Raw genomic sequence first — 9,597 nt, forward strand, 5'->3', positions numbered from 1 at the left:
GAGGAGGAGGAGGAGGACTTACAATTACGTCGTAACTCTTTTTTTTCAGGTAGACTTGTTCTGTGAAGAGACACTTGGCTTTGCTCTGGATCACCTAACACCCAACGCCGTGTCCCCGAGAGCCCAGTTTGTGGCCGCACTAGGGGATGTGGACAAACTGTCACGTGATCAGAGAGATGCACTCACCGCGGCCACCGCCAACTGGAGACTACTCATACAGTAAGGGGCGCGGCTCGGGGAAACGGGGAGAAGATCAAACGAAATGTTTTGTTTGTGATTTTGTTTTCATTGTTCTGATTTTTATATTGTTTTTGCTTTCTGTTTTGTGTGTGCTTTTGTTTTATTTTTTTCATTTGTATTGCTTGTGCTTTTGTATTGATTAGGGTTTTGTTTTGTTCTTTAGCTTTGTTTGGGATCTTAAACTGTTTTGTGATATTTCATTGTTTGTAAGTTTGTATTGTTTACGATTTTCGATTGATGGATCATTTGACTCCAAGCCTTCGGTCAGACAGCGAGCTAAAGAAAACGTCAAAATGAATGTGAAGAACTCAATTAGACGACCATTTTAAATCTTTAAAAAGCAACAACTAAATTGTTTTCTTTGCTTAACAGTAATTGTAAATGTTTACTCCCTCATCGATATAAATTGGATAATTTAGGATTCGACCCTGCCTGTCGGAGCCATCCATAGGCTGAGAGGGACATCACTTAAACAAGAAAAAAAAATTCAGATCGAAATCATACAAAATGATTGCAGCCGCATTTCTTTAATCGCTACCTCCTGTTATAAAATCTATTTCTGTAATTGCCGCAACTCGTGCGAGTGTTTGATTGGATGCCACCACAGGTAGGTCATTTCCCCACTGTTGTTCTCGTTCGTCTGTCTCACTTTTCCCCGGTTTTAAATACTTGTTATCGTGTTGATGTCTGTTTTTTTCACAGCAAAACGAGAGCGACTTTGCAGCTTGACCTATTGACTCCCAAGGACAGGACAAAGGTCAAGGACACGCTGATGGCTGTGGGGAGGGATCTGCTGCACCTTGAGAGCAAGAATGACGTCATAGAGGTCATGGACTTGGTTCGTCGTGCATACTGCCAAAATTTCGAGACCAGGGTAGGTAGACTAAGTTTTTATCCATTAAAAAGGAGAGAACAAAACTCCTCCATATTACAGAGGACATCGGTAGCAGAAAATTATAACTCCCTTCCACCCCCCACCCCCCCCCCCCCAAGTTTCCGTGCATTATGGCCTTCACAGCCTACTGTTCCCTGTACTTATAAACATTACTGCAACCCCCCGGGCAGTACCATTGACTGAAGTGTCTTTAGGCCATTCCCAAAGGGGGGACATTTCTCGTTCAAGTACTGTAAAATTGTAAATGGGCTGATTCATCATGTCACGCTCATAACTGTGCCTGATCTACAGCAGGGAACTGCTGCTTTTTCTTTCCTAATCCTTACTATTGTCATTTTCCTCTACTTCTTTTGTATGTCTGTCACACTCTTGTGACCTACTATTTCCGGGGTGTCTTGATTGTCGAAGCAGACCTTGTGCTGTTAAAGCTAGAGAGGTGAGCAGAGTAAGTCTGATTCCCTGTAAAGATTTCTCTGTGGACACCCACCCCTTGGCGCTCATATGACCTTATGCAGTTGCGAGCGCCGTGAAACCCTCTACTAATACACAAACATTATTGCAACTTGACTGTGACCTGCTCCCGCCTTCCAAGGCGATCCAGCATGTTGCACACTAGTTCAAGCAGTTGAAAAAAAAGGGGGGGGGGAGGGTATACTTTATTTTAACCATAATAATATCTTAAGCCGTGGCTTCTCGTTGTTTTGTGTTATCAGTTGTTATCACTTTGTTTTTGTAATTGTTACTATCCTTTATCAAGCCTATTTCTTTGTCATCCATTCTATTTTTTAATTGTTACTGCAGGTTATCATGTCTATTTCTTCGAGCGGATGGTTGGCGGGTGCTCTGGTGTGGTTTGCTTCTTCTTTCCTATCAAATATATGTCGCCCTTTTCTCCCCTCCTTCTATTTTGTGTTTGTTACTCTCTTGTAACACGTTTAATCTTCGACACTTATATGACCTTATTGCGTTGCAAGTGACGTAAAATTCTTAGTAAAACACAAACTTTTCCCCTTTTCTAAATACTCGTTATCGTGTCGATGTCTGTTAAAAAAAAACTGTACTACCCCCCCCCCCCCCCCGGGGCAGTGGCACTGACTGAAGTGTCTTTAGGCCATTCCCAAAGGGAAGGCATATCTCGTTCAAGCATAGTAGAATTGTAAATGGGCTGACTCATGTCACGCTCACAATTGTGCCTGATCTACAACAGGGAACTGCTGCTTTTTCTCTCCTGATCCTTACTATTGTCATTTTCCTCTACTTTTTTGTATGTTTGTCACTCCCTTGTGACCTGCTATTTTGGAGTGCCTTGATAGTCTAAGCAGACCTTGTGCTGTTGAAGCTAGAGAGGTGAGCAGTCCAAGTCTGATTCCCTGTAAAGACTTCTCTGTTGACACCAACCCCTTGGCGCTCATATGACCTTATGCAGTTGCGAGCGCCGTAAAACCCTCTACTATAAAAACAAACAAACACAACCCCCCCCCCTAACTTTACTTACTTTACTTTCATCCGCCGCTTATACCCTTTTGGGTGTCGCGGGAAGAAAGAGACGTCTCTCTCTGTCGCCAGCTGGAGAGCTTGGGTCAGGGGGATGCCGTGGGTGGTTAATGTTTCCCTGACTCCATCCATCCAGGTCTTTCTCTTTTTTTACAACATGGTATAATTTCCTCCCAGAAACAAGTGAGCCTGGTGGTGACCGCCCATCTCGTGTCCACTCTACTGACCACTGCAGACCTGTCCGGCATCACAGAGGTCACGCTACTGGCCGGGGCCCTCAATACCTCGGCACGGTGCTCTGTCACACGTCTCACGACACTGCTGGGAGATCCTACTGGTGGAGGTGATTGTCTTTGGAAACACTAAGGCGATACAGTGGGTGTTTGGCTGCTGCTCTGGTGTGGTTTGCTCCTTCTTTCGTTTCAAACATCTATCGTCCTGATCTCACCTCCTTCTTTTTTGTGTATGTTACTCTCTTGTAACATAATCTAATCTTCGGCACTTATGTGACCTTATTTTGTTGTAAGTGTCGTAAACTCTTAATAAGTGCCGTAAACTCTTAATACTACTAAACTAAAAAAAGGCGATACTCCTTAGCAAATGCTTATCATTGTTATCTCACGGTGCAATGAACTGATGGTTACACTCACATACATGCACACATCTACCCCCGTCTCTTTTGCCGTCTATATTTCCAGTGAGACTGAGAGGTTCAAGGCCTCTGTCTGTGTCAATTCAAATGTGTCTTCCTAGCCGTTGGCTGGAAGGTGCCATTGGTATATCCGTTCTTCTTTCCTTTCTCTGTGATGTAGCTATCTACCTCTTGCTGTTTCCCTGCGCTAAATGACCCTTATTGTGCAGACGTGCTTCTCTTTGCCGCAAACTGTCTCTTCTTAGTTGCTCTTATACTCAGTGGAATTGTAAATGGGCTGATTCATCAATGTCATGCTCATAACTGTGCCTGAACTGCAAACGGTGAACTGCTGCTTTTTTTTCCTCATCCTTACTATCGTCATTTTCCCTCCACTTCTTTTGTATGTTTTGTCACTCTCTTGTGACCCACTATTTCCGGGGTGCCTTGATAGTCGAAGCAGACTTTGTGCTGTGGAAGCTAGAGAGGTGAGCAGAGTAAGCCTGATTTCCTGTATGGACTTCTCTGTTGACACCCGCCCCTTGGTGCTCGTAAAACTTTATGCAGTTGAAAGCGCCGTAAAAATTCTACTAAAACTAAAACCTTTCATCTCTCAACATGCAGCTCCTAAATGCCCCAGCGGAGATAAGAGACATCGTGTGGCTCGCAGTACCCCGGAAAAAGCGCTGGGCAAAGAATCTACCTCAGTCTCAGCATCTCAAACAGCGGGCTCCAGGCTTGTCGGGACGCGAGGTGTGCTAGTGTTGACCTCCAAGATGGCGGATAGGGTTGCGATCACCGCCTTCCTCCTCGACCGCCTTGTCACAAGGTGATTTGTATAATTTCTGAATCAATTTTTAAATTGTGATAATGTTTACAATTTACCCCCCCCCCCACCCGGGGCGGTGCCACTGACTGAAGTGTCTTTAGGCCATTCCCAAAGGGGGGACATTTCTCGTTCATGCACAGTAGAATTGTAAATGGGCTGATCCAACAATGTCATGCTCATAACTGTGCCTAAACTACAACAAACAGCTGCTTTTTCTTTCCTAATCCTCACTATCGTCATTTTCCTCTACTTCTTTTATATGTTTGTCACACTCTTGTGACCCGCTATTTCCAGGGTGCCTTGATAGTCGAAGTAGACTTTGTACTGTTGAAGCTAGAGAGGTGAGCAGAGTAAGTCTGATTCCCTGTAAAGACTTTTCTGCTGACATCCACCCCTTGGCGCTCATATGACCGTATGCAGTTGCAAGCACAGTAAAACCTCTACTAAAACTAAACTGAACTAAACTTACAATTTTATATTTATTATTACCGAACCAGGACTGGCTGACTGAGCCCCTTTTCAGACCGGTTGTTGTCACATGCAAGAACAGTTCCTCTTGGGACCGTTAGCACTATTTAGATCACTACGGTGTTGAACTGCTTCGACCACGCCTATCAGGACCAATCCGGACTAAGTGGGATTCAGTACCTCTGCAGAAAGAAAAGGATGGACTACGGTACAAGGGAATCGAACTCGCATCTTTCGCGTACAATGGCAACTTGCCTAAACAATACAAAAATATCCCCTCTTCAGTCTCGACCTGTGCGGTGTAGAGTTTTTCCTCTTAGACGCAGAGAATTTATTCCAACGGTATGAAACAAAAGCACAATTCGTTGGGCAATAGGAACAATAAATATCCCGAGACCACCGGCGTCTGTAGTGTTTTTTTTTTATCGAGTATCCTGGTCTGTCTGCTGGGATCTTGTATTCCCCCTCAGCCCAGGTTTGCCCTGTGTTGATCGGATCATAAAACATTAACATCTACATTTTTTTTACTTCTTGATTTAACATACTCCATAACTTATAGGACAGCTTATTATAGCCAGGGCTAACTGTAGCAAAATGTGCTGCGACGGGGTGGAATCAGGCGCTTGTCAATTTTTGGGCATATGGGCATATGGGGTTATTGGTATCATCTTAAAGCCTGTTTTCATTTGCCTTGCTTTTGGTGAAAAAATATCTAAGTTGAAAGAAAGTCAAAATATTTGCAATTGAAGGAGGTCAAGTTCGCCTGGTTTCAGAGGTGAAATTAGCGGGAAAATGGCCTCCAAAGAATTGTAATTTCCTTAGCTCGAGAGTCCTTGGAAACTGAAAATTGCCATTTTTTAAATGCCTTTAATCAATGTTTTTCAGTAAAATCCACACAGAAATGTGTTTTTAAATGGATATAAAAGGTAAGAAAATAAAATAAGAAGAAAATTGCCCAACAGTCAGAAAAATGCCAATTTCTTTGATTTCACTTTTTTGACACGTGCCTGATCCCACCACGATGCCTCTCAAATATTCATTTTTTCACAGTTCGCTTTTTTTCTAAAGTTCTGTTATTCTTTTTTCCTCCTGTTCATCTTCAGGTTTACCCATCGACTCGGGTATTTGCGAACGGCCTTGCAGAAGAGAGTGGTGACACCGGATAAAATGGTGAGCATATTGACTCATGTTCTTTGAGTGTCCAGGAAGGAAAAGAAATCGATAGCTGAAAGAGACCAGTGTTGGAAAATCACAAATGGAAACAACCAGGAAGCGATAAATACAGTATTTGGACACACATTTTTTTCGAAGTCTCAATTGCAATGCACTTGAAGTCCGGTATCTATCATGTACTGGGCCGTTTGTGACAGAGGTTGTTTTGATACAAATTATAAAGAACGTAACTGTTAAAATCTTGTAATTATTATTGGGGTACCTTCCCTTTACGTTTACCACCACCCCACCTCCCCCATTTGAAAGCGTCAGGTTCAGATTTTAGTTCAAAGCGATTAGATCCCTGATTTCAATTTTCTTTGGTTCAGTTACGAGTGGTGGGATTGTTGATTTTCTCATCTAAAATAAAAAAAAATCATTTCCTTTGTTTTTTAGAGGTTCACTTTCAGAAAATTTGAATTGCACCATTTAAAAAACATACATATTTCTTCGAAATACTCTTTTTCATTAAGGTTAATTAATCCAATAATAGCAGAGTCATATGCGAACTTAATTAAGCGTGTTATGTTATATTTACTTCTATGATCGTTGGTATTTTATTATATTGTATACAAAATTGGTGGCAAAACACACCTCCGAGGACCGCCGGTGTTACACAATCTGTTCAACCCAAAGAATTTAAAAATAGCTATTTTAACTTTCTTTGGTTCAACCCAACAGAAACGGCTTCTGTTTCTCACATGGTAACCTTGGCGTTAAATTGGGATAACCGCCATTAGACTGCAGCATCGTTTTCATTTCTAGTTGAGGAAAATGTGTGTGTGTGTGTGTGTGTGTGTGTGTGTGTGTGTGTGTGTGTGTCAGAGACGGTGTCAGCGGTCAGGATCTACTTTAACTTTCAATTAGCGTAAAAGAATGTGGACATTGAAAACATTTGCAAACTGCTCAGGAAGTTGAACAAAAATTGGGGGCATTAAAATTAAAATCTCTGGTAGAGAATGCAAAACAGGAAGATTTTTCGGAAGGCTTGCATCAAAGCTTGAGTGATTCGAAATTGTCCAGCACAAGATTACTTCCCATATGACAAGTCCGAACCCCCCCCCCCCCAACAAAACTACAACAACAACCCAACTCCCCTAAAAAACAACAACAAACAAACAAACAAACAAAAAACCACACGCTCCTTTTGTTTGTTTGTGTTGGTTTGTTTGAGTATCGACACAATGACAGTCATACTTTAGTACTGGGGTAGAATCAAGGAAAACAGACAAAACAACAGCGAGGACATAAAGAAGTATGACGTAGAAAGGGCATACTCCAACCACTTTGTATTCTCTTCTTATGTCTTATCAGATCAACTTCCTGTGCTGCCCCTCACCCAGCGAGGCCAAGGATGTTCCCAAGGTCAAGGTCTCGGTGGAGGAGGCGGTCAAGGTCGTGACCTGTGTGGGTCAGAGGTTGGAGGAGACAGAGGAGTCTGTCCGTCTGCTGAGCCGTATTGTGGAGAGCCTGAGCAGGACACGGAGTGGTGAGACAGACCGGTCGTTTGTCGAAGTACTTCTCCCTCAAGTCTCCCTTCCTTCTTCTCTCTGTCTCTGTCTGTCTGTCTGTCTGTCTGTCTGTCTGTCTGTCTGTCTGTCTGTCTGTCTGTCTGTCTGTCTGTCTGTCTGTCTGTCTGTCTGTCTCTGTCTCTCTGTCTCTCTTTCTCTCTCTCTCTCTCTTTTTCTTTCTTTCTATTTTCCTCTATTTTCCTCTCTTTCTCTTTATTTTTTATCCCCCCCCCCTCTTTTCTTTCTCCTCAAGTTTGAGCAGGACGCGAAGTGATGAGACCGACCGTTTGCCCTTGTAATTCTTTCTGCCCACCCCCCCCCCCCCCTCTGTGTGTGTGTGTGTCTCTCTCGCCTTTTCTCTCTCTATTTATTCACATTTCTCTTTCTTTCTCTTTCCTCCTTTCTCACTTTCTTTCCTTCTCTCTTTCTCTCTATGTCTCTGTCTTTCTTTGTTTCATTTCCCAAAAAAATGAGGGAGAGAGAAGGGCCAGGAGAGAGAGAGAGAGAGAGAGAGAGAGAGAGAGAGAGAGAGAGAGAGAGAGAGAGAGAGAGAGAGAGAGAGAGAAAGCACATATTTAAGAGTAGAGCGTGTTCTCTGAATCCTCACATTAAGTACATGAATCTTCATAAGTCACCTATGACGATGTATCCCTCTAAGCCCTGCGGGTATGCCCTGATAGAAGGAGAAGAAATAGCCCACCTCCTAAATCATACTTATTCCGAATGTCTCGATCAGGGTAGAAAACGAAAACTTATTGTCAGTTGATATCAAGGTTGATCAACCCTATCCGTTCGTCGTGTTTTACTATCGTATCCATACGATGTGGAGAACTCTGTGCCACCACTTTCCAAAGAGGAAATTTACTCGTTAATCCGATTCGTTCGCTTTGTGTAGCGTCTGTCAAAATGAATTTTTGAGAAATACTGCAAGTTTCAAAGAGATCTTCGTACTAGAAGTATTCTAAAACATGAAGAATACAACCCCCGGGGGCACAAAATTACCCCAGGGCGTACGTTCTTGGCTTGATCAGGTTGTTGTGATTGAGTGGTATAACCTGTATCATGAATGTGATGGTCTTGATGATTCCTGTCTGCTTATAGCACTCGGGAGAATAAGTTCAACAAAACTCAAAATGACCAACATCATATTCATCCCGACACTCACCTATCAATGCCAAACATGGACCACGAAAAAGACAATAGAGCAAAGAATTACACCATGTGGAATCTTTCACGTTTGATATTGACATCATCATGACTTAGAATTATGTAAAAAAAAAACCCACAACAACCAAGTTTATGACATAATCATATCACCCCCACCCCCCTCTTCACAGGTGCCAGGCCACGATTGCTGGACGCAGCAAACCCCACAACTCTGTCCCAACTGGTTCGCTGCGTGTTTACTTCCCTTTTCCAGTCTGTGGCACACGTCATCACAGGGAGCCCTCCCCTTGGCCCTCTCCCTTCTCCATCCCCATCCCCGCCACCACGGGAGCAGGTCGGCCATGATGAAAAGACGCACGTCACGGTGTCGTCCGTCGCTCATGTCATCGTGGTCCGTGACGTCACAAACATGGAGAAGGTGGTGGAAGGGGAGTTGGACCAGAGAGGGTTGTGGTCGGCCGGCGATGTGGCGGGGAGCGGAGAGACTTCGATGCTGTCTCTGCCCTGGGAGGAGGTCGGCTCGGTATTCTGCGAACTGAAGACTGTCTTAGACTCTCTGAGAGAGGAGGAGGGAGGAGGTTTGGAGGGTGAATTCAAGAAGTCTTTTGGAGAAGGAGGTATAATAGGTGAAACACTCGTGTCATTTGGAGAGGGAGGACAGGGAGAAGGAGGAGTTGTACACCCTCTTACAGAGGGAGGAGGAAGAGGAGGAATAGGAAGAGAAGGAGGAGGACGAGGAGGAGGAGTCTTCAAGTCATTTAGAGAGGGAGAAGTAGATGAAGCCCGCAAGTTCTTTAAACAGGGAGGAGGAGAAGATGGACGCTTACGCTCTCTTCAGGAAGGAGGAAAAAGCGGAATCCTCAAGTCCACTATAGAGGGGGAGGCAAAAAAAGGGGAGGAGCTTGAAAATGGAGAGAGGGACATTGGAGGAGGAAAGGCGGCTTATGGAAAACACGGGGGAGGAGAGGGCGAAGCCTGTGCTTGTGAACTCGTGAACGAGATGCTATGTCAGATGCTGACGTCAGCCGGGGACGGAGGTCAGTTCTTTGCCGTCACCTGGATCGTAGAACTTCTCGGACAATACGAGGAGAAAGGGGGAGAAGTGGGAGGAGGAGGAGGAGGGAGAGGAGGAGAGAGAGGTGGAGAGGGA

General features: G+C 44.1%; 1 protein-coding gene across 1 annotated transcript in view; it reads left to right on the forward strand.

The window, feature by feature from the left end:
- Nucleotides 1-9,597, forward strand: part of LOC101847758 — a gene marked incomplete at its 3' end in the record, with an annotated part of 36,239 nt that overhangs the window by 4,716 nt on the left and 21,926 nt on the right. Inside the window, 7 exon segments of the mRNA XM_005106438.2 lie at nucleotides 50-219; nucleotides 943-1,114; nucleotides 2,807-2,972; nucleotides 3,885-4,089; nucleotides 5,661-5,727; nucleotides 7,084-7,258; nucleotides 8,618-9,597. Of these exon segments, the coding sequence (XP_005106495.2) occupies nucleotides 50-219; nucleotides 943-1,114; nucleotides 2,807-2,972; nucleotides 3,885-4,089; nucleotides 5,661-5,727; nucleotides 7,084-7,258; nucleotides 8,618-9,597 (1,935 nt within the window).

This window comes from Aplysia californica, unplaced genomic scaffold, assembly GCF_000002075.1.
Source record: "Aplysia californica isolate F4 #8 unplaced genomic scaffold, AplCal3.0 scaffold00533, whole genome shotgun sequence".
Taxonomy (NCBI): domain Eukaryota; kingdom Metazoa; phylum Mollusca; class Gastropoda; order Aplysiida; family Aplysiidae; genus Aplysia; species Aplysia californica.